Source organism: Cucurbita moschata, unplaced genomic scaffold (assembly GCF_002738365.1).
Source record: "Cucurbita moschata cultivar Rifu unplaced genomic scaffold, Cmos_1.0 Cmo_Scf00011, whole genome shotgun sequence".
Lineage (NCBI taxonomy): Eukaryota > Viridiplantae > Streptophyta > Magnoliopsida > Cucurbitales > Cucurbitaceae > Cucurbita > Cucurbita moschata.
This window is the reverse complement of record NW_019268527.1, coordinates 3,441,510-3,469,017: the sequence shown is the minus strand read 5'-3', so window position 1 is coordinate 3,469,017 and position 27,508 is coordinate 3,441,510. Positions and strand designations below refer to the sequence as shown.

Sequence of the window (27,508 nt, the reverse complement as noted above, 5' to 3'; positions counted from 1 at the left end):
AAAAAAAAAAAAAAAAAAAAAAAAAAAAAAAAAAAAAAAAAAAAAAAAAAAAAAAAAAAGGAAAGAAAAAAAGCTTTTTTTGATATATCACGTAATTTTAAATATTTAATTTTTGTTAAATTAATCTTTATTATTAATTTTTTAAAAACTTATTTCACACAAATGGGGATTTTTTAAATTTAACAGACTTTTAGTTTTTAGATATCCACTTAAACATCATTTTCACTTGCACTAGGTTTAGTTATTAGATATCCACTTAAACATCATTTTCACTTGCATTGGGTCCCAGTCTCGAAGGAGACGAGAGTGGCACGATAATGGTTACCCCGATGATTTTGATAGAAAAATAGTAATAGAAATGGCTCAACCGAGTTCAAACTAGTGACCTCTTGATCTGCAATCAAATGCTCTACCACTGAGGTTCATAAAAACCGGATTTGAATCGGTGACCTCTTGATCTACAGTCAAATGCTCTACCACTGAGCTATGAACCCTTGCATCTATACATATTTATTAAAATTCACACCTTTGAAATCGCTCAAAATTTCAAAGACAAATGCTCTACCACCGAGGTTCATACTTGATAGAAAAATAGTAATAGAAAGGGCTCAACCGGGTTCGAACCGATGACTTCTTAATCTGTAGTCAAACGCTCTACTACTAAGCTATGAACCCTTGCATCCCTGCATATTTATTTAAATTCACACCTTTGAAATCGCTCGAAATTTCGAAGACAAATGCTCTACTACTGAGGTTCATACTTGATAGAAAAATAATAATAGAAAGGGCTCAATCGGGTTCAAACTGGTGCATATTTGTACTTGATAGGAAAATAATAATAGAAAGGGCTCAACTGGGTTCAAACCGATGACCTCTTGATCTGCAATCAAATGCTCTACCACTGACCTCTTGATCTGCAATCAAATGCTCTACCACTGACCTCTTGATCTGCAATCAAATGCTCTACCACTGACCCTTGCAGCACCCCTTGCATATTTACTAAAATTCACACATTTGAAATCGCTTGAAATTTCGAAGACAAATGCTCTACCACTGACGTTCATAGAAAAATAGTAATAGAAAGGGCTCAACCAAGTTCAGTTCGAAATAAAAAGGGCTCAACCAAGTTCAGTTCGAACCGGTGACCTCTTGATCTGCAAGAGTCAAATGCTCTACTACTGAGCTATGAACCCTTGCATTCTTTGCATATTTGTTAAAATTAACACCTTTGAAATCACTCAAAATTTTGAAGACAGATGCTCTACCACTTGGGTTCATACTTGATTTGTGAAAATGAGTGCAAACATAGTGACCTAAAATTCCTGAAGTGGAGAATGATATGAATCAAAAAAACATCAATCATACAGTATACTTCAATAAAGATATGAAAAAAATGAAGAAGAATGAAAGTTCATTGTTATAAATTTTGGGTAGATAATAATTTAGAGTTGATGTTTCTTTAATGTATTTTAAGACTTATTTACGTAGTGGCTAATTATGATCATAAAGTATCGTAGTCACGTATGTTACCTTACAGTATGTTATCTTTGTAAGATAGACTTGAAAAATAGAGCAAAAGAAGCATCTCAAACAAGTGTTATTGCCTTGAAATATTCAATCTTACTTACTTGTGGAGTGATTCGAATCTCAAACAAGTGTTATTGCCTTGAAATATTCGATCAACAAGATAATCTGAATCTTACTCCCCTTAGAGTGATTTCATATCATTTGGTATCAAAGCCCTTATGCTGATTTCATATCATAGAGACTGCGCATGTTTAATTAGTGAGTCTTAACGGCTCTACCTTTTCTTCATTTCGTGGCGAGAACGGGACGTTGCATGCTGGTTAGGGGACAGATTGGGAATAGCTCATTCAGGGGCATTCTTCAAGAATTAGGGGCACAACACCTCGAGGCAAAAAAAAAAAATCATTATATGAGGTGTGCTCACTCACTCACAAGGATGAGTCTTCTTGTTTGGGTCGTGATGGCACTGGAGAATGAGGCGAGCGTGTTGAGGTCATGATGCAGAACCAAGGCTGGACCAACCACCATAATATCACAACAAAAGCTATCAGGCACCGGTAATTTTGGTTTAGGTCATGACGCAAAACCGAGCTGAGGTCATGACACTCATACAATCTTGGTAGGGGTATTTTGGTCATTATGCACCGTAATTTTGGTTTAGATCCTAAACATACTTCAATTACTTTGAAACCATGCCTAGTCACTTGTATTCTTGAAAATAGGCCTCATATAAAATCTTAAGTTATTCGGAGTTTATTTGGTCGAAATCATCTCCTCACAGTAATGTCGAAAAAAGTCTATCATCATAGCACGTTCTAAACGTGCTTAAAAATCTATATTTTACAAGCTATAAATTCAGATTTATCCCTATAAATTTTCTGAAGAGCTACAACATTTTCAAAAGCTTGATGCCTCAAGACAGACAGTATAAAAAATGAAGAAAATGGGAAACATTTTAGCAGCTATAGCTTTAGAGGGTAAGGGATATCTAACCAGGGGAGCTTGGCGGAGCTTGTTTCAGGGACTCCAAAAATGGGGGCGGGGTGGTTTTCTGATGGATATCAACTTGGAAGACTTGAGCGAATTGGTGTATTAGAGCTTCAAAAGTGATATCAATCAACTGGGAATCCTTGTCAAAATGTATGCTGTTCTCGGCTTCTCTCAGCAGCAGCAGCAGCTCCTTGATGTTTCCGACCTGCCGGTTTCTTATTCCACATGGAACTATCAAATTAAATGGACTTAGATCAGTGGTAACGTTCAGTGCTAATCCATGAAATGTTATCCATTTAGATACCCTAATTCCAATTGCTGCCAGTTTCTGGTTTCCTGCAAGGGTAAAACAGAGGACAGTCATTCAGCTTTCGAGATTTCGTGCAAACGAAAACAACAAAAAACATTCGACTTTTGAAAACTGTGCTTATTTTCTCTGCTTATTTTCTCGTCATTTCTCTACTATAAGTTATGACAAGTTCCATCGTTATTCAGAATTCTCAACCAAATTTCAAAAAGAAATTTGAAAACTACTTTTTTCTAGTTTTCAAAATTTGGCTTGGTATTTAAAAATATATGTAAAAAGTAGACAATAAAACAAGAAAACTCATAGAGAATTATCAGCGACCTAGATCGAACTCAATAGCGCCATTGCCAAGCGGTAGGTTCATAGGAGTAGTACTATCGAGCTTGACCTAAGCCAGATAAACAAGAAAACTCATAGGTGGAAGTAGTATATGGTTATCCAACCTAGCCTTTTTTTTTTAGTTTTCGAACTTGACTTGGACAAATTCATGTGTGAAAATAGTGTTTATAATCTCAATTTTTTAAAACCAAATGGTTATGCATAGAACCCTCAAGAAATTGGCAATGTTTTGTAGAAAAGAAAAACAAAAATTTCCGATTAAGGATACTGAATATTAGCTCAAGAACAAAAATGTTTGCCATTGCCAAGTAAACAGCACAAGTCAGATAATCTAGAATCAAAACAGAAAAGGTGTGTATTTGCAATATGCTACATACAAATTTCAGCCAAAAACTACAAGGAATACCTGCCCAGACGCCCGTTAAACCATCGACCCGATTAGCATTGATCGAGAACGTCGAGGAAAGAACACGTATAATGACCTCCTCAAGTGCCCTGAGGTACCAATGAAGATCCATCTTGTGATTTCGTAGATTGATAATAGGGTACATAACTATCTACAGCACAGGACAAATCCTATCAATGTCATGTAAACGACCCTCAGAAACAAAAACAACCAAACCAGTAACTCTTGAGTTTTTAACTCCTAAATTACCAAAACATTGGGAAAACAAGCATCACATTACAATGTGAAGAACACAGCTTAAAATTCAGACGAGAAAAAGGTGCATATACTCTTAAGTTTAATGTGAAATGATTCAAACAAAAATTACCCAGTAAATGCACTACATCCTTAACCAAGTTCATATCAAATCCTTAGGTCAATGATTAGAAACCACTATCAATTACCTGGCCAGGGCCATGATATGTAACTTCCCCTCCACGCTCGGTGCGGTAAATGGAAAAGGGAGAATCCTTGGGATCAAAATTAAGAAACTCTTCAGTACTGTTAGTGCCCAATGTGTACACAGGAGGATGCTGCAAGACAATTAGCGAATCTGGGCAATCCTCGTTCGCATCGATCAATGCTATTTTTTCTCTCACGATATCCTTTTGCCAAGACCATGCATCGTTATATGGAATTAGATCTCTGTGCAAATCGAAACATTCGCACCTGCAAAATCCCAATCCATACATATAGGTAGATACCACAGAATGCGCACATAACCTGTTTGTGAAAATGCGCGAAAGATAAACTTACGTTCTTTGTTGCGCATTCAGCGTTAAGCGTGATTTTGAAGCTTTTGGGTGAAGAACTCGATCGAATTTAGCGATTACCTTTCGAGGATGAGACCATGGTGATTCCGGCCGACGGTGGGTGCGTCCGCAGCTTGGAAAAAAGCTGGCAGAGGGCGTAGACAGAATCATTTCCATGTTAAATCAATAGAAAGATCAGTAAAATCAAGACCCATTGCATTAGGGCATGATCTCGAACCAGAAAATGGAAAGAAAACAAAAAAATTTGAACAGAAGAAGGAGAACTAAATTGAACAGCTTTAGACTGCAACGGAGCGGAGTTTGCAAGAAATTTAGATGGCCGATATTTATAGGTGGTCGATATCGGTTGGTTTCTTAAAAAAACCGGACCGAACCAATGGTTTTTGGTGGCAACGGCGGAGATGCTCACCTAACCCAAGACCGCCCAAACCGGGAGTAAATTTCTGGTCTAGACCGAAAGAGTGAGAAATATTTTTAACATGGCTCATCCTCGACTTACCTCGGACCAGCTTAATATAAATATATTTTCAATGCATACTATATATATACCAGCTTTTTTTTATTATTATTAAAAAAATAAATTAGTTAATTTTTAAATAATATTTAAATTTAAATTTAAATATATTATGTTATAGGTTTTTTTAAGGGTTAAAAACTATGTTATAATATTGGTATCGGTTAGTTTTTTAAAAAACCGGACCAAACCAATTGTTTTTGGTGGCAAGGGTGCATATATGGAGATGCTCACCTAACCCATGGGGACCGCCCCGAGAGTAAATTTTCAGTTTAGACCGAAAAGAATAGGGGAGGGAGTGAGAAATATTTGTAACCGGTTAGATAAATGTGGTTCGTCCTCACCAAAGTTCTCCGCCCCACCTCGTCTCTTACCCGCTTAATATAAATATATTTTCAATGCATACTATATATATATAATGGTTTAAAACTATGTTATAATATTGAATTTTAAATTTTTAAAAATTACGTTGGTAAAAGATATTATATATATATATATATAATAGATTTATTGACATTTTTTAATAAAGATTATATTAAAAAAATTTAAAATAACTATTTATTTAAAAGAAAAATTATCCGTGGAAGTTAATCCCGCAAAAATAAATGAAAAATTATACCATATAATTTTTATTAAAAAATTGCAAACATAATGTTTTATCATATAATTTCTAAAAAATAAAAAAAAATTAATATTTTACATACAAAAAAATTAATCCTGGAAAGTTTAGATGTTATAATATATAAATAATAATATTTATAAGAAACTCCAAAAAAAAAAAAAAAACATTTTAATGCTAAAATGGGCAGTCCACCGTGGTCCAGGACATCTCTAATCATACAATTTCATAGTCATTCAAATTAATTAGAATTAAATGCATTAAATGCCACTGTACTATGTTTACCACATTTAATTAGTCATTGTATATTTGGAATCAACTAATTAACCATTGTCACTCAAAGAACCCAACATTATATTAATTAGGTTAATGTTTGATAATAAAATGAGTATTAATTAACATTTTAATCAATGTTAATATCGTAAATTTAAACATAATACGATAAAAAAAAAATTAAAATACGATACACAACTATTTGAAAGGCTAAAATACGAAGGGGAGAAGGGCTTTGATATGGTTGGGGAAGTCCTCAAATTTGGAGGCATACCATCTCTTAGTGGCAGAGCTCCTCCCAGCCAAATAGAAAGCAGTACCAAAGGCAAAGCTGAGTGAGAAGAATGTCTGAGAGATGAAAGCAAATCCAAAGTACTCGATGATTTCAAACAGATAGTGAGGGCAGATCACAGTGTTGAAGAGACCTCCTTGGGGAATTTTGTAGCCAGTTTCTCCTTGTTTTCTGGTTTTGGACAAGAGAAAGTGGTGGTAGAAGTTCCCAATGATGCCTATCAGAAACAAAGCGATTCCAATGTTTTTCAGATCAATGGATGGCTCAGGAAGCGCTTTTGATAGGTGTTGAGTGTAGATCATGAGTGCTGTAGAGGAGAAGTAGCTGGAGGAGATTGTAATTGCTGTGTCAAATACCATTTTGCTGCTGTATTTGTGAACAAACAGTACCTATACAATTTTTCAGATAGAAAGAGGGAGTTAAGCCTTTGGGGACTGTCATGAATTATGTGTAGTGCCAATTTGAAAACATTTTTTGAGCTGAAGGAGTAAAGTTCATACGACTTTGAAACAAAAACAAGCAAGGCAATTAAACAAAAAGACGGAGGGAAAAACGAATGTCAAGAAAAGAAAATTACAAAAAAATCAAGTCAAAACATTTCTCATACAAAAATGACGGAAATGTTCCTGGTTCACAAGATGTATAGTGAAATGGTAAGAAGCAGGGAGAATTTCTAGGTCAATTTCACAAGGCTATGATCTCCACTAATTACTCCGCGGGAATTTTCATTTGGTTTTCAAAAACCAGAGAAGATTGCGAAGAACAAATTCAAAAAACGGATCAAACTAGTTTGAACAATCGATTCTTCACGAGTAGATGAATAGTTAATCAAATGAATGGAGAAGAAAGCGCGTTCGACCATAGTTCTTCCGGATTAGATCAAACTAGAGCATGAATAACTAATTCTTCACGAGAAAACGAACAGCCAATCAATAAGTCACGAATTAATGCAAGAACAGAAAGTTCAATCTGCAATCTACGCTATCTATTTCCATGATCAGATCGACATTCAGAACACAATCAGGAGCACAGAGAGATAATCAGAAACGGAGACATTACCTCAAGGTCTCTCTTCAAGAAATGCAAGGTGAGAGCGGACTTCAGCAGAAGCGTCCTCCGATCCTCATTCGGAAAGAACCACAACGACACAACGCCGGCCAATAACGCCGGAGTATAAGCCAATAGCATCCCTAACCAGGACGGAAGCTTGAACTGCTCCAACGATTTCGGAGAACTATTCGCATTCCAGAACTTCGAATACTGCAAATGCCTTCCCCTCGCTTCGGAAAGTCCTAACATCGCCACCACCACCGGGATCACCACCGTCACCACGTTCAAGAACAGTGAAGGCGGCGGCGCGAAAACAAACTCCGATAATGCATCCATCGATGTTGTAAACCAGAATGAAAGAAACTTCTCTGAGTAAATATTTCTCTAGAAATCTGTATTGAGCTTCGAAGCACACGCTTGAGGGTTTTATAGAATTGGCTAACCGACCATTGGGATATCTAAAAGGAGACGACATGGGTATTTTCGTAATTTCATTTCAAGGTCATATCATAGTACGCGTCGCAGTGGGGAACCGCCCATGCCGCTTTATTAAATGTAAATCCATTTCTTATTTTTCAACTCTAAAATTCTATTTTGTTTTTGTTTTATAATTCTAAAAGAGTAATTTTTCGAATTATTTATTGTAAAACTAAAATAAAATTTTGATAAATTTAAGTATAATATTATGGTTAAAAAAAATAAAAATTAAATTAAATTAAACAAATCTATAAAAATATTTATTTTTAAAGTACCAAAATTTACATAAAGTTCGGTACAACGTGATTTTAGACAATAGGATCAAGATCAAAGGGATAGAGGACAAACCGAGATCGGTGTAAAACTTGAAGCAAGCTTAGACCTAGTAAGTAGGTTATTAGACCCAGAGGCTTGAAAGTCTACCTAGACACCGGTAGACCTGATATGTACACCCACGACCCAATTGGTCCTTAAAGGGGGATAAATCTAACTTTCTCGACTTTCTCCTAACCCTGTTCGAAAATAGAGAAATCCTACTAAACGTAATTCAAATCTCGTGCTCAAAACTCTTAGCTTTCTACGGTTTTCTTTATTTTGCGGGCCACATACACTTGTTATTTATTTATAAAATTTAAAGTGTGTATTTAATTTTTTTTTTTAAAAAAAAATAGATTAATTGTGAAAGGAAATTGGCCATGCACTCGAGGGTATTTTAGTCAAACAAGCAAAAGTTCAAATTGGCCTTTGTATTGGAAAACGGCGTAGTTTTATTTCACACGGCAAGAAAATCAAATAAACATTGCAGCGGCGTGCAATCTTGAGCCCTCATCACACACAAATGACTGAAATTAGTGGTCACCATCTACGTAAGAGAACTTTGATACATATACCAATTTAATATAAGACAAAATTGCTTTATAACCGAGATATTATGTGACGTTTGAGCAAAGAAGGAATATAAGAATGAACCGAGATCACATCCGAATAATTAAGAAATACTAAGAATTGAAAGTCACTTCTAGCTAACAAGGTCTGTTTTGCTTTTTAGTAGCTCGATCGTAAGAACTTAATAGTTAAACGTGTTTAGTTTTGCTTGGAGGAACTTTATATTGGGTGATCTCGGGAGTGAAAACAAAATATATTGGAATGACTCGTGTTGGTTTGTGAGGCCGTGACCATCAGGTACCAAATCCAGATTTTGAATCATAATCTGATTCCTGGGCATGAGACGTTCCTGGTTTAAATCGTTTTAGGGTTTAGGGGACCATCAGGTACTGAATCCAGATTTTGAATCCTAATTTGATTCCTGGGTATGAGACGTTCCTGTGCATGGGACGTTCCTGGTTTAAATTGTTTTAGGGTTTAGGGGACCATCATGTACCAAATCCAGATTTTGAATTCCAATCTGATTCTTGGGCATGGGAGGTTCCTGGTTTAAATCGTTTTAGGGCTTAGGGTTTAGGGGACTACCAGGTACCAAATCCAGATTTTGAATCCTAATCTGATTCCTGGGCATGAGACGTTCCTGGGCATGGGAACGGTTTAAATCGTTTTAGGGTTTAGGGTTTACGGGACCATCAGTATCAAATCCAGATTTTGAATCCTAATCTGATTCCTGGTCGTGGATCATGTTTTAAATCATTTTTTTAATCTATTTGACGGTTAATTGACCTAACAAAATCGATGATGATTGGATTAACAATATGGTTTTCTTGTCTCTCTTTTTAATCCCTCGTCTTCTTGTCTATCTTTCCTTGCTCTTCTTTTCCATAGATCTATGATTGCCGCTCGTTGTTGTTGTCTGCCACTCTAGACACGTGTCTGGTGCCATCGCCATTGCTTAATAGATAAGGTCTATTTTTCAATATAATTTTATTAAAATATATATTAAAAAAAATACTAATAAATTGTATTTTACAAACATCAACATAATTTTAAAAAATTTAAATTTAAATATTAGTCTTTCACACCTTTAAAAAAGATATTCATTTTTTATTTACTAAATATAAATTTTTTATTTTGTTTTAACTTTTTAAAAAAATTTCAATTTCATACCATATATATATATTAAAAATATTTTCATGGGATTCTTACAATAATTTAATATTATAAAATATATTTATGAATTTAAGAATACTAATTTTCTATTTGTTAAATTTTCTCGTTAATTTATAATTTTAAATCAAGTAAGTTATTTAAATTTGACTATCACTTTCTTAACGGTTTGCAAAAGTCGTTAAAAGTAGCTTTTGGGTTTTTAAAATATTATTTTTTATAATTAATATTATCTCATATTTTAATTTTTTAAATTAATTTGTTGTTGGAAATAAATTTTTTTATTGATATTTTTATCCAATTATTTTAATTAACTTAAATTATATAAAATTTCAAACTAAACATTAATATATATAAAAAACATTCCGAGTGATATGTATATGTGTACTAATGTGTTAATAATGTCACGGACGTACATTTTCAATCGTGCGGTGTCGTGATCTTGATACTCTCACGACAAGCTTTGAGAAGAACTCAAGTCTCATATTCATTTGTTGTCCGGCTCTGTGGCTTCGTCGGACCTTTCGTGTTTGTCTTAGCCTACCGAACATTGTTCATGCAGAATCCAAGCTTGTTCGGTCACACATACTTTAATGGTATATGTTTGTTCATTCATGTATTCTCATTTATTTAAACGTTACATAATAACATTAATTCAAAATAACTAAGGCTTTATTTTATTATTTATTTAACTTTTTAAAATATTATTTTCCATTAAATCCAATAATATATATTTAGTAATATAATCCCATGTACAAAAGGCAAACATGGATATGCAAAATCAAACTTTATTAATTAAGTAATATTTATTTAATGTAAATGGGAACTTCCATCATTGCTCATTTATTTAAATAATTATATTAATATTAATTTAATTATGTGGAAATTAAAATAATATTAATGACAAAAATCTTAAGCGGAAAGTCAAGCAACCTCTCTCTCTATATATATATTACGGTCAAGCGATGCATGCTCGAGCTTCTGACTCCGTTTCAAGAAGAAAGTTTTAGAAAACGGGACAGAGAGATTTCGAAATAGAGTTTTGAAAGTAAAATTTGAGAAATTGGAAATGGTGTTGGAACATAAGCAATAAAAACAACAATAACGGCTTATTGTATATAACTATCGGGTAGGAAGAAGTTGACAACTAGTCGTATCCCCTTAGAGTACATTTTGGGTCATTTTAGCCGTTGCAGGTGTAGACACAATTTTGGTGAACGGACATACTCCGACCCAATATGGAACGGTAAAAATCTATCTAAGATGAAAGCATGTAAAAGGGGTTTGAAATAAGCATGCAACCATGAACAACACATCGGGGACAAGCAAGACTGAGATATCTGTTAGGCCGCCATTAACAACATTCACAAAAAACGAGTAGAAGTATAGATAAAAAAAAGTAATTTATTTGTATAGAAAAACCCATTATTTTAGGGCCGTAAAAATCATACAAAAAAAATTAAAAATATCTTATAACAAATGATTCAAAAATTGGAAAAAGTCAACGGTAACCTTTTTTTTTTTTTTTAATTTCACCATAATTTAATTGATTTTATCTGACATTAGAGATTCTAAATTACATGTTCTATGTATTATTGAATTAAAAAAAATAAATATCAGAAACGACCGCTTAGTAATAACAAAGGTAAGCGTATAGTTATAGCAAAAAAGTTTACCTAAAAAGCACCACCGAGTAGCTCACATGATCGAGCGTTTTAAAAAAGTCAAACCCAAAAAGGTATGAACTTTGACATTGATTCAAATTCAAAAGGGGTAGGGGTAAGATTAAAAAAAGTAATTAAAACTTTTTTGTTCACAAGTAAAGAATGAAAAAATTAGGGAAGAAAATTACCTTTTTAACCTTTTAGAGAGAAAAAAAAGACTGCGTCAATTCGCGTCAATTTGACTTCTTCTTCACGAGAGCAGGCCAACCGAAGAGAGCGGAGATTGAATTCAATTATCCATCACAGCTCGACGCGTTTTGGCGCAATAAAAATCCCAACCATGTTCTAAATTTCCATGACAACTCTTTGTACTTAGCAGACAAAGCCTACCCATAACCCTCAACGATTCTTCTTCTTCCGCTCAACTCGTCCGGAGTTCGACTACTCAGCTATGTATTTATCGCCCATCGATTTCGTTTATCGCCTGTTCTTTGCTTAAGATCCACCGCCGCTTTGGTTTTTTGCTCTGATCGGTCGATTAGTTGCTTTCATAGCTTCGATTTGTTGATCGCCTCTTCTGATTTCTAGGTTTGATTCTGGTTGTTTTGAAGAATTTGGCGATGTGGATTTTGTAGTTCATCTTCAGATTTGATTAGGTTCAAGGATTGATGCATTGACTTTTTACTTTATCTGCTTATATATACTTTTCTATTCGATTTCTCTGCCATTTTTGGGGATGATTCTGATTCTTGAGTTATTTTATTGTAATTCTGTTGTTAGAGGTAGAGCTAGGTGTTTGGTTTGAGATTTCAGTGTATTGAGTTTTTGGAGATCGGATCTTAAGTTTGGTGTTAATCGATCATATAGAATATGAATGTTTCTTTGTGTTTGAATTGAGGAACTTGCTTGGAAGGATCTTGAGTTGTAGGAATCAATGGGGAATACTTGTGTAGGACCAAATATTTCAAAGAATGGATTCTTTGAATCTGTTTCTGCTGCTATGTGGCGATCTAAAACGCCGGAGAACTCGGTTTCTAATCATACTAATGGAGAAAATGTTCGTGAGGTAGTAGCTAGCGAACCCGAATCGCCTTTGCCTGTTCAAAACCAACCTCCTGAAAAAGTGACAATGCCAGAATCAGTAGCTAAACCAGAACCGCCTGTGGAACCGAAGGTGCGCCCTGTTATGAAGAGGGTGGGTAGTGCTGGGCTTCGAGGCGGTTCGGTTCTACAGACGAAAACGGGAAACTTTAAGGAGTATTATAGCTTGGGTAAAAAATTAGGCCAAGGACAATTTGGGACAACATATATGTGTGTGGAGAAGGCAACTGGGAAAGAGTATGCTTGTAAGTCTATTGCAAAGAGGAAGTTGGTTAATGAGGATGATGTTGAAGATGTGAGAAGGGAAATTCAGATAATGCACCATTTGGCTGGACACCCGAATGTTATATCGATCAAGGGGGCGTACGAGGATGCTGTTGCAGTTCAGGTAGTCATGGAGTTGTGTGCTGGAGGTGAGCTATTTGATAGGATCATTCAACGTGGACATTATACCGAAAGAAAGGCTGCTGAGCTTACTAGGACCATAGTCGGGGTTTTGGAGGCATGTCACGCTCTTGGAGTTATGCACCGTGACCTTAAGCCCGAGAATTTTCTCTTTGTTAGCAAGGAAGAGGAATCACTTCTCAAGACAATTGATTTTGGACTATCAATGTTCTTCAAACCAGGTATATCTTGTGAGATCCCACGTTGATTGGAGAAGGGAACGAGTGTTAGCAAGGCACCGAAAAGGGTTGGATTGTGAGATCCCACCTCGGTTGGAGAGGGGAACAAAACATTTTTTATGAGGGTGTGGAAACCTCTCCCTAGCAGACATGTTTTAAAAACCTTGAGGGAAAGCTCAAAAAGGACAATATCGGCTAGTAGTGGGCTTGGGCTGTTACACTCTAGTTCCCACTATTTTGCGGTTTATATACATATGAATGTAGAACTGTATAGTTGCACTGGGTCGTGCTTTTGACTCGGCACTTCTGGTTTATGTTCGTTCAGGCGAAAAGTTTAATGATGTGGTCGGGAGTCCGTACTATGTTGCACCTGAAGTTTTGCGGAAGCGATATGGTCCAGAAGCAGATGTTTGGAGTGCTGGAGTAATTGTATACATTCTGTTAAGTGGAGTGCCTCCCTTTTGGGCTGGTAAGTGTATTTTGTTCCATTATACTGAATATGAATTTCTTGTTATAATCACTTCTCTTATGCTGTCTTCCATCTTTTGATGTGTAGAGTCTGAGGAAGGGATATTTGAAGAGGTCCTGCACGGCGATCTTGACTTCTCTTCCGACCCTTGGCCCAGCATCTCCGACAGTGCGAAAGATTTGGTTAGAAGAATGCTTGTTCGAGACCCGAGAAAGAGACTGACAGCATATGAAGTTTTGTGTAAGTCATCTCGTGAATTTCATTCTCCATAGCTGTTCATCGTCCATCGAGTTATTTGTATTGGTTTACGTATATGATCAACATTGTTTCTTGTCGCAATGCGCTTATCGAGCTAATTCATTACAGGCCACCCTTGGGTTCAAGTTGACGGTGTCGCTCCTGACAAGCCGCTTGACTCGGCAGTCTTGACTCGCTTGAAGCAGTTTTCAGCCATGAACAAGCTCAAGAAAATGGCTATCAAGGTAAGTATTTGAACTTCCCATACTGATGGCCGTAGAAAAGTCTACTTGCTAATTACAACTATCATTGTTAACCAAGCGAAGTAGCAATAATGGAAGCCGTAAATGAAGATCTCACATCGGTTGGAGATTGGAGAGGGAAACGAAACATTCCTTGTAAGGGTGTGGAAACCTCTCCCTAACAAGCATGTTTTAAAACCGTGAGGTTGATTACGATACGCCAAAGTGGACAATATCTATTAGCGGTGGGTTTGGGTTGTTACTAATGGTATCAGAGCCAAGTTTTGGACGTTGGGCTCCCAAATAAGGTGGATTGTGAGATCCCACGTTGGTTGGAAAGGGGAACGAAACATTCTTATAAGGGTGTAGAAACCTCTCCTTAACAGTTACGTTTTCAAACCGTGAGGCTGACGACGATACGTAACAGGCCAAAGCAGACAATATCTACTGGCGGTGGGCTTGGGCGGTTACACATTTGAAATAAGTGAACGGTAATAAGAAATCAACTGGAAAGAGGGCTCGAGTCTTATAAAAGGTTCCTCCAGTCGAGACAATGATAAAAGAATGTCCCAAACTTTCCTCCTTTCCGACTGCACCTCCCGGTAATCGTAGAGAAACCTTGATAGCTTTAAATAATCTAGTTATCGACATCGTGAAGGAGATTGTTGTGAGAGCGAGAAGCAAGTCTGTCATCAAATCGAGACGAAACTTTCGCTAGATATAATAAGTTTTGCAGCCCCAAATGGAGAATGGTGAGAATTCATAGTGAAAGAGTATATTGATTCATTTGTTTTGAATTGTGTAGGTCATTGCAGAGAGCTTATCTGAAGAAGAAATTGCTGGCCTCAAGGAAATGTTCAAGATGATAGATACTGACAACAGCGGTCAAATCACATTTGAAGAACTCAAAGCTGGATTGAAAAAGTTTGGAGCTAATCTTAAGGAGTCGGAAATTTACGACCTAATGCAAGCAGTAAGTTCGTGCTCTCTGATACCGCTTATCCAAAATAAATGCATAGCTTAATCTACTAGTATTCGTGGTGATTCACTTGCGATACTGTGAGATCCCAGATCAGTTGGAGAGGGGAACGAATCATTCCTTATAAGTGTGTAGAAACCTCTCCCTATTAAAGCTTTGAAGGAAAGCTCACAAGTGAAAGCCCAAAGAGGACAATATCCGCTAACGGTGACCTAGGGCTGATACAAATGGTATCAGAGCTGGGCGCCGGACAGTGTGCCAGCGATGACGTTAGCCCCCAAGGGAGGTAGATTGTGAGATCTCACATCAGTTGGAGAGGGGAACGAAGCATTCCTTATAACGGTGTGGAAACCTCTCCCTAACAGACACATTTTAAAGCCTTGAGGGAAAGCTCACAAGTGAAAACTCAAAGAGGACAATATTTGTCCACGGTGAGCTTGGGCTGTTACTAATGGTATCAAAGTCAGGCACCGGGTAGTGTGTCAGCGATGACGCTAGCGCCAAGGAAGGTGGATTGTGAAATCCCATATCAGTTGGAGAGGGAAATGAAGCATTCCTTATAACGGTGTGAAAACCTCTCCCTAACAGACGCATTTTAAAACCTTGAGGGGGAAAGCCGAAAGAGGACAAATTCTGCTAATGGTGGGTTTGGGCTGTTACAAATGGTATTGGAGCTAGGCACCGGGCGGTATGCCAGTGATGACGCTGGGCCCCAAGAGGTAGATTGTGAGATCCCATATCAATTGGAGAGGGGAATGAAACATTCCTTATAAAGTGTGGAAACCTCTCCCTAACAGACGCTTGTTAAAATCTTGAGGAAAAGCTCAAATAGGACAATATCTGCTAGTGGTGGGCTTAGGTTGCTACGACACTGTAGAGCATTTTTTCTTAACTATTAACTCATTGGTCTCGGTAGACATGTTTCAAGTCTATGATCTGAAATTGCAGGCAGATATAGACAACAACGGAACCATTGACTACGGGGAGTTCGTAGCTGCCACATTGCATCTAAACAAAATCGAGAAGGAAGATCATCTTCTAGCAGCGTTTTCATATTTCGACAAGGACGGAAGCGGGTTCATTACCCACGACGAGCTTCAACAAGCATGTAAAGAGTTCGGGATAGAAGATCTTCAAATGGAAGAAATGATGCGTGAGGTCGATCAAAACAACGTAAGTAATTCCATTTGTCATGTCAAGACATCAAAACTTCTTACTATTCGAGACCGAACTCTTCTTTCGCTACTATTTCCTCAACGCTCTCCTTACTTTACAGGACGGAAGCATCGACTATAACGAGTTCGTGGCGATGATGCAAAAAGGAAATGTAGTGAATACTGGCAAGAAAGGTCTACAAAGTAGCTTCAGCATTGGCTTTAGGGAGGCTCTAAAACTTTAAGTGTATTATGTAAAGGTAACATTCAAGTTAGTTTCTTTATTGTTCTTGCCTACAAGTTATTGTAGAGCAAGGAGCACGGCCGCTCGCCTGCTCGGGTTCGATACCACGTCATTCATTTCGACCTCTTCCTTTTCCCCTCGTTCTCAACGAGTATTCTTCACCCGAATCAAACACAACACGTAAAATACTATGCAGAGAACAAGCCATATATTTTTTTTCCTTTTTTTTTCCTTCCATTGTTTTGTATGACTTCTGATGAGAAATGGGTTTGAAGCTTTTGGTCAGATTTGCCTTGATTTTTCATGTTTGAGCCGCTCTTTTATAGGGACAAAATCGTCTTTTACCTTTTAACCCGTTCATTGCATAATGAAAATACTTGTACACGTTAATTACCATAGAGTTATATTCACTTTAGCGTTATTTTTTTTATCATTTAACGGTTTACAATTTATAGCTTGAAAATATTTTTAATCGATTTACCAACATAAAAATCGCATTAAATGTTAACAAATATATATATATACTTGGAGACTAAATCATTAGAGTATAGAAACTAAATTATTATATATTTTAAAGTATAGTATTTAGCAATTAAATTGTTATAAATCATTTTTATTTATAACGAATTAATCCGTGTTTAAAAAAACAAAATGGAAGAGTATTTTTATTAAAATTTAATTTGTGATATTTAAAATATTTCGCAAAAATGGGTGACAAAAACTAAGTATATTATTAATAACTTTATATTATATATATCGATATATATAATAATATGTATGTATATGTATATATATTATATAATAATATGTATGTCTATATGTGTGTATATGTATATATATTATAGTATTATAACAATATTATAATAATATATTTATATGTTTATGTGTATATGTATGTATATATATGTGTGTATATATATATATATATATATATATATATATATAATGGGCTTGAAACATTCAAACGTAGTAGTTAGTTGACTTTGTCATATATATATATATAATCAATCAATTTTTTTGTTACTTAATATAATATTCTCTGCCTTTTTTTTATTTTTTCTTTTAATTTTCTATAAGTCTATTATTGGATGGAGGATGTAATAAGTAATGAAAAATATATAAAATAAAATGTTGACTATCGGAAATTGGTGTCGATAGAAGTCAACATGTAACGATCCAACTTTTCTGAACTTAGACTGGCTAGGATCGTTACTAAATGCATGTTGTTACCAATTAAGAACTCGAAACAGAAAACAAAAGAGCGTATAACTTACGTTATAGTGGCAGTTTCGGTACATGCTTGAGGTCCCGTAACTGTTTTTTCAATAACATAATACATGCATGAATAACCATCACATAAATCACGATCACGACCAATGCATACACATCTCGAAAGATCATTTATCTCGATGAATCTCTAACAGCAACGATAGTCATTTTATGGTCTGTAGAAATTTCTAATCCTAACACGAGGAATCAAACCAAAAATTGAATTAGACCAACCGAACCAAAACAGATCGGCTCAAAATTAAATTATATATATAAATAATTTATTTAATAGTTGCTTGACAAGAATGGAAATAAATAAGGAATAAGAATATTTCTTCCATTATTGGCATTTTAACATAAATTCTCTAAAAAAAATTAAAAATAAAAGAAAAGAAAAGAATATCTTTAATTTCTAAACTTGAAGACTCCATATTCTTTATCTAACTGCTGTGATTTGTTTTTCAGCCAATTTAAATTTATTTTTATTTTTATTAGTTAAATAAAAAAAAAAATATTTCAACTCCAATTTCAAACTAATTTTACACAATATTAAAATATTTTTCCCTTATTTTCTTGAATTTTCATTTCATTTTCATTTCCTTAATTATGTAAATACTAAAAATATAGCTAAACATCTTTAATTTTAAGAGCGTTAAAAAAAATTCGTTGACTCAAAAAATTTAATCCATCTAATCGAGCCCACACGATTTGGATTGGGTTGGGTTCAAATAAATGAAAAGTTTATGGATTGGTTTGGTTCATCGGTTACACTACAACTTAGATTGGATTGAATCGAGCCCACTCGAATTTATTGTTAATTTTAAAAAATATTTTTTTTTCTTACTCTACAATTATATATACAAATATTTATTTTATTTTTATTTAATTTCATAATTATTTTATTATTATTACTATTATTTACTTTCCAACCACTTTTTAAAGTAATTTTTTAAAATATATATTGAGTTATAATTTGAAATAAATAAATAGATATTTTATTAATTAACATTTTTCTTTTATTAAAAATAATTTTTTTTTGAACAAACATGGATTTAAACACAACATAATAGTTAAAAATTTAGTAAAGTATATAAATGAATCGAAATCACATCTGAACGAGAGTGATCTTAAGAACATGATCGTTAAGAAATTCTTTATAATTTTACTTGTTTTTAGTTTATCAACTACTAGGTGAATTCAAATATCTGATGTGAAGATATATGTTGTGAGATTCCACATTAATTGAAGGGGAAAACGAAAAGTTCTTCATAAGGGTGTGAAAACCTCTCCCTGGCAGATTCGTTTTAAAACTGTGAGGTTGACGGCCTTACGTAAATGGCCAAAGTGGACAATATCTGCTAACGGTGGACTTGAGGTGTTACATATGGTATTAGAGCCCGACACCGGGTGGTGTGCTAGCGAGGACATTGGGCTCTAGGGAGGTGGATTGTGAGTTCTCATATTGGTTGGAGAGGGGAACGACCTCATAAGGGTGTGAAAACTTCTCCCCAGTAGATCCGTTTTAAAACCGTGAGGTTGACAGCCATACGTAAATGGCCAAAGTGGACAATATTTGCTAGCGTTGGGCTTAGACTGTTACAAATGGCATTAAAAACAGACACCAAGCAGTGTGCCAGCGAGGATGTTGGTCCCTAGGGGGTGGATTGTGAGATCTCATATTAGTTGGAGAGGGGAACAAAACATTCATTCTAAGGGTGTGAAAACCTCCCTCTAGCATACGCGATTTAAAACGGTGAGGTTGACGACGATACATAACCGGCCAAAGCGGACAATATCTACTAGCAATAGGTTTGGGTTGTTACGCTTTAATATAGGTATATATGGGTCGAGTTAAGGGTATTTTTTTGGACCAACCCTGAATTTATAAGTTGGTCTATTTACCAACCCGATTAACAACGGCAACCAAATCCAACCCATTCAACCTAATCTCGAGTTGGGTCAAGTCGAGTACGTAGGTTCGAATAATCACAGTACAAAATCTAGTTGGTTGATTCAAATGGCAATGTGACGAAGGGCTAAGATCAACCATTATTGTATAACCAGAAGACGAGAGAGATAACAAACGAGAGACATGTCAATGACAACTCGAGAATAATATTTATAATAATATATATATATATATATATATATATATATATATATATATTAGTTACTATTGGTAAATTTAATTAAATGTTGTATATTTTGTTTTAATTTAGTTATTAAAACAATATAATATTAAAAAAAAAGAAGATTAATTTAGTTATTAAAACTATTAAAAAAATATATTAGGAGAGAGAAGTGGTTGTTTGTTTTCATGGAGAGTAAATCTCTCTCTCTCTTTCTCTCTCTTCTGAAAATTGAAGTGTGGAGCCCAAATTCATGAGCCTTTTTACACTTTCTTTTTTTTTTTTTCTTTTTTTCAATATAAATATCCATCAAATCCTCTCTTTCAGTTCTTCAATTCCTCATTTCTTCAATTCTTCCCCCAAAATATTCTCTACGTATCTTCTTCAAATTCTCGTTTCTTATCCCTTTTTTCCTAATCCAAATCCGCAATCAATCGATCTTCTTCTTTGATTCCTTTCCAATCGATCTTCTATTCCTGCGATTCAACAATCCGATATTCGTTTTTGATTCTGTTTGTCTCTGTGTTTTTGTTTCTGGTTCGATTTGATCGTTTAATGGTGGTGAAACTGGTCCGATGGACGTCTTGGCAGGCGTTCTCGTCGAGAAAATACGAGGCGATCATCAATCTTCGCCGCTTGGAAGGATTGGCGAATCTATCGCTGAAGGATTCGAGTGGTTTAGTGGTGGAAATCAAGTGGAAAGGGCAGAAAATTATAGGTCTGAGTTCTTGGCGTCGGTCTGTGAAGAGGAACTACACAGATAAGGGCAATGTCTGTGAAGATGGAGCATCGGTGGATTGGAATGAAGAGTTTAGGATTTTGTGTTCAATTCTCGGCTCGAAAGAGGATCTGATTCCTCCATGGAAGCTTTCTTTCACAGTTCTTCAAAAAGTAAGAAATCGATCCCTCAACTTTTCGTTGAAAAATTCTTTGTTCTTAACGAATTTATTGCTCGCTGTTTGAATTGATTGAATTAATGGTATTGAATTTTTGTCATGCTGTTTCTTCTGCTTGGTTCCCATGGAGGATTTGACTTTTGATGATGAAGACAAGTCGATTTTAATTATTTTGCCCTTTTTGTAATTTTTTTATGTTTTTTTTTTCTTTTTTGCTCTCTAATTTTCCTTTTGGGTTGGGGCTGGTGGGATCCTTTTTCTGTGTTGACTTTTTCTATAGTTGAAAATAAAAATAATTAGAACATTATCTTAATTATGTGTCCCCATATTATGATATGCAATTGTCACTTTATGATATAATTTTCAAACAGTGTAGTATTCTACAAGATGTCATCATCTCTCATAAATCGAATTTGCAATTTAATGGGTTCTGCTTTCTATGTTAATAATTTTATAATCAAAGTCATTTCCTTTCTTATAAGCATATGGAAACATCTTTCTAACGTACGTGTTTTAAGACTGTGACTGTTTTAAGACTGTGATTGAGACTGACGGCAATGCGTAACGGACTGTTTTAAGACTGTGATTGAGACTGACGGCAATGCGTAACGGACTGTTTTAAGACTGTGATTGAGACTGACGGCAATGCGTAACAGACTAAAACGGACAATATTTACTAGCAGTAGGCTTAGACTATCACAAATGGTATCAGAGCTAGTCATCAGGCGATGTACTAGCATGTGACTACTAGCGTGTGACTGGTGTGCTAGTGAGTACCCTGACCCTCAAGGGGGGTGGATTGTGAGATCCCACATCGAATGGAGAGAGGAACGAAGCATTCCTTACAAAGGGTGTGGAAACCTCTTACTAGTAGAGAAGCGTTTAGAGCCCGTCATCGGGCGATGTGCTAGGGTGTGACTGGTGTGCTAGCCAATACCCTGACCCCCAAGGGGGTGGATTGTAAGATCTCACATCAAATGGAGAGGGGAACGAAGCATTCCTTACAAAGGGTGTGGAAACCTCTTACTAATAGAGAAGCGTTCAAAGCTTGTCATCAGGCGATGTGCTAGGGTGTGACTGGTGTGCTAGCGAGTACCCTGAACCGAAGGGAGGTGGATTGTGAGATCCCACATCGGATGGAGAGGGAAATGAAGCATTCCTTACAAAGAGTGTGGACACCTCTGACTAGTAGAGAAGCGTTCTAAACCTGTGAGCTGTGAGGTTAACAGCAATATATAACAAAGTAAAGCGGACAATATCTGCTAGCGGTGTACTTAAGCGGTTACAAATAATCCATATAGAAATAATTTGATAGATCTCGAGCCTTGTCTTCTCCCGCTATTTTAAATGAAGGAAAGGGCCTTTGGGAGGTCCTTTCTACCCCCTTTGTAAATATTGGAGTCTGTCAAGGTTTTTGTTTTGCTTGAGGGGAGCCTTCAGCCTCTCTCAATCAGTTTATCCTGTCTTTTGGGGCAGTGATTTAGCACTTAAAATGTTGTCACTAATTGAGAGCTATATTTTGCTACCTCATTACAGGGAGAAAACCAAGTAGTTCGAAGTAGCTATGCTGTAGTCGGGACTGCATCACTGAACCTAGCAGAATATGCTTCTTCATCTGATGGAAATGAGATTTCGATCAGCCTTCCTCTCGACGTCCGTGGCACCACTGCAGCAGAGCTTAGCCCCTTGCTCCTTGTAAGTACTTCAAGCACCAACAATAACACATTTCAACTTCAACAAGATCGGTACATCTTGTTCTCTGATGTAATTCGTCTTCGATTTTGCAGCTCTCTCTTAGCCTCGTGGAGCTGAGAACTGATACAAAGCCTTCGAGGACGGTACGGAGGTCGATTATGCCTGTCACGCTCTCCCCAACTTCACCATTTGCTTTGTCAACAGAGAAAGAAGGGCTATCTGCAATAAGAGCAGGTCTAGATAGAGTTAAAATATTTAGACATTGTGTATCAGCAGGAAAAACTAAGGAAGTAATCCATGAAGAAAACATTGCTACAGTTAATGGGTTTTACATTAAAGATAAGGATTCTTCTCAGAGTTCTTCGCTTGATTCGGACTCACTAGATGATGGTGGGAACGAGGAGGATTCGCGTGTTCAGGAGCTATTTGGTTATGAAAAACTAGCCCATGCCAACCGTGTAGCAGGAATTTTCCTCCCTGGTACAAAGACCAACAATGGAGATGAATGTTGGATCTATTGTGGCAATGGTGCAGGATGCTTGGACATTGATAGTGATAGTTCACAAACCACGCAGCAGAACTCGATGCGCAAAATGTTGTCGTGGAGGAAGAGAAAGCTAAGCTTCAAATCTCGTAAAATTAAAGAAGAGCCTCTTCTGAAGAAACATTATGGTGAAGAAGGTGGAGACGATATCGACTTTGCCCGTAGGCAGCAGAGCACAAATGAGATTTTCACTTGGGTATATTCTCAAGACCTGAACTGCACTGTGTTTCGCTCTGCTTTACTCAGAATTTGTAGGTATTTCTTATAGCTCAATGATAATGGCCTCCTGTTCTTCTTGTTCTTGCAGTGGTATAACCTGGAGTTATCAGCAGCTGCATTTGGAGATGATAACTTTGCTGTGGGTAGTTGGGAGCAGAAGGAGGTAACCAGTCGAGACGGACACTTGAAAGTCAACACCGAAGTCTTCTTCGCCTCTATTGATCAAAGGAGCGAGCGTGCTTCCGGGGAAAGTGCCTGCACAGCTCTAGTTGCTGTTATTGCTGATTGGTTACTTTCCAACCAAGATGAAATGCCCATCAAGTCTGAATTAGACAACTTGATCAGAGATGGATCTGCAGAATGGAGAAACCTTTGTGACAATAAAGACTACCTGGAGCAGTTCCCTGATAAACACTTTGATCTCGACACAGTGATTGATGCAAAAATCCGACCTCTAACTGTTGCTGCAGAGAAGTCATATGTTGGATTCTTCCACCCAGAAGGATTGGAGGAAGAGGGTGTTTTCGAGTTCCTTAAGGGCGCCATGTCTTTCGACACCGTATGGGATGAAATCAGCCTCCTTGCAGCAGACCTTCCAACAAATGCAGGTGAATCGATAGTCTACATTGTGAGCTGGAATGATCACTTCTTCATCTTGAAGGTTGACAAGGATGCTTACTACATCATAGACACTTTGGGCGAGCGGTTCTACGAGGGGTGCGATCAGGCGTACATTCTGAAATTCGACAAGGAGACAGTAATTAGTAGATTACCAAACAAAACAAAGGCATCAGAGGGAAAAAACTCCAACACAAAGCAATCAAAGAACACAGAGTCATCAGATAAGAAAGACTCCATTGACACAAAACAATCAAAAAGCAAAGACTCTTTGAAGGAGAAAAACACCATTGACACAAATCAATCAAAGAGCTCAGAACCATCGGAGAGGAAAACTTCCATTAACACAAACCAATCCTCAGAGCCATCAGAGGCAGAATCATCTCCTGATGTGCCACAACTAAACAATACAGATATGTTAGAAGAAAAACCGCCGGTCGATGTCATGCAACCAAGTGACTCTGAAGAAGCTACAACACCAGAACAGTCGAGTAGCCCAAAAGAAGCTTCGACTGAGAACAAAGATGAGTCGAGGAATGATGATGATACAGACGAAGAGGTTGTATGCACAGGGAAGGAGTGCTGCCAAGAGTATATCAAGAGCTTTCTCGCAGCAATTCCGATCAGGGAATTGCTGGAAGATGTGAAGAAGAAAGGTTTGAGTTCATCAACACCCCTTCATCAACGGCTACAAATAGAATTCCACCGTGCCAAAATGATTTTGGATGAATCAAATTTTGGCAAAAGCAACGACTAAGGATTAATTACATAAGTTAACTCAAAAGCTCTGTTTTAGTTCTAATTAACTTTAGGAGATCCTTCTTGTTTAAACCACTGTATTAAGGAATGAAGTATTGAAGAGGGCATAAGTTAAATGTTTATAAAGCCCATTAATTCCAAACTTACTAAATTCCTTGTAATTATTGCTCCACAGATTTCATGACATATATATTTAATAAAATAATATGTGTACCTTTTGTGGATTTGGAACAAATAAACTCAAGTTTCAGGTTAATTTGATGAAACAAATCCCTACAATCGTCTAAAAACTTGAGCATTCACTCCAAATTTGTAATAGCTATCCAATCTATTAGATCAGAACTAGAGAATTATCTTGTTCTATTATTATATAAAAAAATTACTCAAAAGCTAATGTGAAGTAAAGGCTGCGAGTATATTCACTCAGCTAAGAATATTGTAAGTGATCACCTTCATTAACCGTGTAGAAAGGTCTGTCCCTCAGACACCTCCAACTGGAAAGAGCTGTTGTACAAGTTTAACCACTCCCAGCAAGGATGCATCATTCTGCAGTCAGCATTCAAATTGGTTAAAGTTTTATGGTATTTGATATGGGGAAGAAAAGTAAGATATTAACAATAATAGTCATGAGAAATAAAAGTAAAGATTTTCCTTCCCTTTTTAGGTGATGTTCGCCTTACCACGTAAACAATATCAAAAGCGCACTCATAGCGGTCAAGAGAGTTCTTGATGGTGTCATTCCTGCAAAAGGAGCTTATTATTGAGTACAAGAAAGAATATTCATACGACCGAAACAGGACCTTAATTCTCATCTACCACAAAAATATTTTTGTATAGTATGTGTTCATACAAAAACCCCAAACAGATGACATCGACACAAGGAAGTTTAAAAAGATTACGTACAAAAACCCCACGGATATCCAAGTGTCGTACTTTGAACCATCTGAAATCCCCAAATCCCCTATGTGGTCACCAAATTGTCCATTTTCTTACAGAGGCACTATTATCAATAGCGCCATCTACATCACCCAAAAGCTCATTCAAATGTAACAATCATAACAACCGCTAATAAAATGACCAAGGAAAAGTAATAGCCATCTAAAAGAAGGAAGGTACCCTGAAATGATAAGAATCGATCCGATCGCAACTTCGAATATATAATTCATCCACCCACGTAGCTTTTGTGAATCCATACGGCTTTTGTTCTGCCATTTCTTATTTTTTCTAAATCTCTCTATTCATTGAATATTCAATTCAAAATGACATTACAGACGAAAGAAACAGAAGGGGTTCGCTTCAATTTCCCGAGAAGGAGATTTTCCTAATAAGGCAGCCATTATCATCAAACACCATTCTATTTTAAATGATCCAAATATTCTTAAAAGATCCGTGAAGCTTCAGACTCAAGACCTGGTCCAGGAAGTAGAAAAGGCAGGTATCAAGAAAGGACGCAAGTGAGCTTTCGATATTGAGCTTCGTTTTCTCTTCTATCGAAATGGTAGGACAATATTCCAAAGGGTGGTAATATTTATAAAGTTCATCCGTCCTAGAATAATATTCAGAGTTTCCCTGCTTTAGAAGATTATGAGTGGCTATACATGTTTTAATCTTGTCGGCAAAGCATAAATCAAGTTCATCAGGTTGAAAAAATAGAGATTCACTAAGAAATCTTCACGAAGTTAGCACAGTAATAGTCATCAAATCTTATCTTTCCCTACGCAGCCATCAATCCAGTATCACGCTAGCATCAAAGTCAGAAATGACCTAAACAAGATCTCCTACTGTTATTTCTATAAGCAGCGGTCAAGAAATGCGACTCGTACTAGCATTTATCCACAGAAAACTTCAGGTTCAGAAACAAAGAGCAAAACCTGGAGCTTATGCAAACCTGAAAGAGCAAAACCTCGAGTTTCTTCTTCAGCAGATCGGAATCTACAATAACTGCCTCAGAAGCCCTCACGAACTTATTTTCCATCCCAATCACGTTTCGGCTTCCGAAAAACAACGCCTACGAAAGAAAAAACGAATAGAACAGTACACGAACATCAAAAAACCGATTACTGAAGTGAAAATGCCGCATAACCGTGCAAGAGAATATTGGATTTGACGCAAATGATTCGGCAAAAACAATCGAGCACAACAGAAATGAGTATTGAAAGCAACCTGGAACCGAATGATGGAGAAGAAGAACGAAGCTTAGAGGTGGAATTGAAGCGAAGAGGAATCGTTGAAATGCATTGGACTCGACGACTCATCTGATCGTTCGCCTGAACTCAACGGAGAAGTAGCGTTCTTTTTCGGTACGGAAGGGATTATTTTATTGCATTTTTGCATTTTTCTTTTTCTTATTTTATTAAATATTTTATTTCACTCTTAGTCCATTTTTAACATAATTTAGAGGTAAGAATTTAGTATCTCTTTATTGAAAAAAATTAGAGATATATATATTTTATAATATAATATCTATATATATATATATATATATATATATTTTTTTTTTTTTTTTTTTCATTCCTAATTTAAAAATGAAAATCTCAAAAAGTTAAAACTTTAGTATTAAAAACTAAAAGAGCAAATGTGAGATTGTCACATAGTGATTAAAGCTTGAACCTTATAAATCTCGAGTTTATATCAATTAAAAAGATCTTAGACTTGTGAAAGATCATACACCTTTCCCTCATTCATCGAGAAATTTGATTCTTTTGAATTGTTCAGGAAAACAATCCCGAGAGACAAAGTCAAAGCACTTAATCTATTGAGTCCCAAGAAGACAATCTCGAAAGACAAAGTCAAAGCACTCAATTGAGATGGCTCCTCCAAACCAATCAAGTAGCAAGCCAAACTACTCGTGATAGACTGAGTTTTAAGCCGCTATCTTTTTGGTAGACAAAATATCACGACAATCTCCAATTCGATCACGACACCAGTTGAACTAAAAAAAATGTTTGAAGTCCAAAGCAAAGTCAACAATATCATACCATTGTAGAGAGTTGTGTTTATCTAAC

General features: G+C 36.2%; 4 protein-coding genes and 1 non-coding gene across 5 annotated transcripts; 2 read left to right on the top strand and 3 right to left on the bottom strand.

Annotated features, from left to right (window-relative positions):
• Positions 1–603: 603 nt before the first annotated feature.
• TRNAC-ACA lies at positions 604–675 on the bottom strand. The gene has a single exon. It is a non-coding gene; the product is annotated as a tRNA-Cys (tRNA).
• Positions 676–2,113: 1,438 nt separating this feature from the next.
• Positions 2,114–4,678, bottom strand: LOC111449727 (plastidial lipoyltransferase 2-like). The gene is made up of 4 exons (XM_023089747.1): positions 4,365–4,678; positions 4,013–4,277; positions 3,570–3,720; positions 2,114–2,853 (listed from the first exon to the last, which is right to left on the bottom strand). The coding sequence occupies exons 1-4, from the start codon at positions 4,535–4,537 to the stop codon at positions 2,516–2,518; spliced, it is 927 nt and encodes a 308-aa protein (XP_022945515.1). The 5' UTR covers positions 4,538–4,678; the 3' UTR covers positions 2,114–2,515.
• A 1,221-nt stretch (positions 4,679–5,899) lies between these two features.
• Positions 5,900–7,540, bottom strand: LOC111449728 (3-oxo-5-alpha-steroid 4-dehydrogenase 1-like). The gene is made up of 2 exons (XM_023089748.1): positions 7,139–7,540; positions 5,900–6,468 (listed from the first exon to the last, which is right to left on the bottom strand). Exons 1-2 carry the CDS (start codon positions 7,463–7,465, stop codon positions 5,998–6,000), a joined length of 798 nt encoding a protein of 265 aa, XP_022945516.1. The 5' UTR covers positions 7,466–7,540; the 3' UTR covers positions 5,900–5,997.
• A 4,039-nt stretch (positions 7,541–11,579) lies between these two features.
• On the top strand, positions 11,580–16,665 carry LOC111449711 (calcium-dependent protein kinase 1). The gene is made up of 7 exons (XM_023089725.1): positions 11,580–13,052; positions 13,375–13,518; positions 13,606–13,758; positions 13,885–14,000; positions 14,803–14,970; positions 15,925–16,149; positions 16,253–16,665. Exons 1-7 carry the CDS (start codon positions 12,260–12,262, stop codon positions 16,373–16,375), a joined length of 1,722 nt encoding a protein of 573 aa, XP_022945493.1. The 5' UTR covers positions 11,580–12,259; the 3' UTR covers positions 16,376–16,665.
• A 3,438-nt stretch (positions 16,666–20,103) lies between these two features.
• Positions 20,104–24,700, top strand: LOC111449907. The gene is made up of 4 exons (XM_023089995.1): positions 20,104–20,663; positions 22,205–22,363; positions 22,456–23,158; positions 23,237–24,700. The coding sequence occupies exons 1-4, from the start codon at positions 20,328–20,330 to the stop codon at positions 24,499–24,501; spliced, it is 2,463 nt and encodes an 820-aa protein (XP_022945763.1). The 5' UTR covers positions 20,104–20,327; the 3' UTR covers positions 24,502–24,700.
• The last annotated feature ends 2,808 nt before the right edge of the window (positions 24,701–27,508 follow it).

Bases quoted from the DNA above. Each gene is read 5' to 3' on its own strand.
- LOC111449907 (XM_023089995.1), top strand. From the start codon at position 20,328: ATGGTGGTGAAACTGGTCCGATGGACGTCTTGGCAGGCGTTCTCGTCG. The intron at 20,664-22,204 runs GTAAGAAATCGA...ACCTCATTACAG, and splicing joins CTTTCACAGTTCTTCAAAAA to GGAGAAAACCAAGTAGTTCG. The intron at 22,364-22,455 runs GTAAGTACTTCA...TCGATTTTGCAG, and splicing joins AGCTTAGCCCCTTGCTCCTT to CTCTCTCTTAGCCTCGTGGA.
- LOC111449727 (XM_023089747.1), bottom strand. From the start codon at position 4,537: ATGGAAATGATTCTGTCTACGCCCTCTGCCAGCTTTTTTCCAAGCTGC. The intron at 4,278-4,364 runs GTAAGTTTATCT...GGGATTTTGCAG, and splicing joins CTGAATGCGCAACAAAGAAC to GTGCGAATGTTTCGATTTGC. The intron at 2,854-3,569 runs GTATTCCTTGTA...TTACCCTTGCAG, and splicing joins TTTAACGGGCGTCTGGGCAG to GAAACCAGAAACTGGCAGCA.
- LOC111449711 (XM_023089725.1), top strand. From the start codon at position 12,260: ATGGGGAATACTTGTGTAGGACCAAATATTTCAAAGAATGGATTCTTT. The intron at 13,519-13,605 runs GTAAGTGTATTT...TTTGATGTGTAG, and splicing joins AGTGCCTCCCTTTTGGGCTG to AGTCTGAGGAAGGGATATTT. The intron at 14,971-15,924 runs GTAAGTTCGTGC...CTGAAATTGCAG, and splicing joins TTTACGACCTAATGCAAGCA to GCAGATATAGACAACAACGG.
- LOC111449728 (XM_023089748.1), bottom strand. From the start codon at position 7,465: ATGGATGCATTATCGGAGTTTGTTTTCGCGCCGCCGCCTTCACTGTTC. The intron at 6,469-7,138 runs GTAATGTCTCCG...AAAATTGTATAG, and splicing joins TCTTGAAGAGAGACCTTGAG to GTACTGTTTGTTCACAAATA.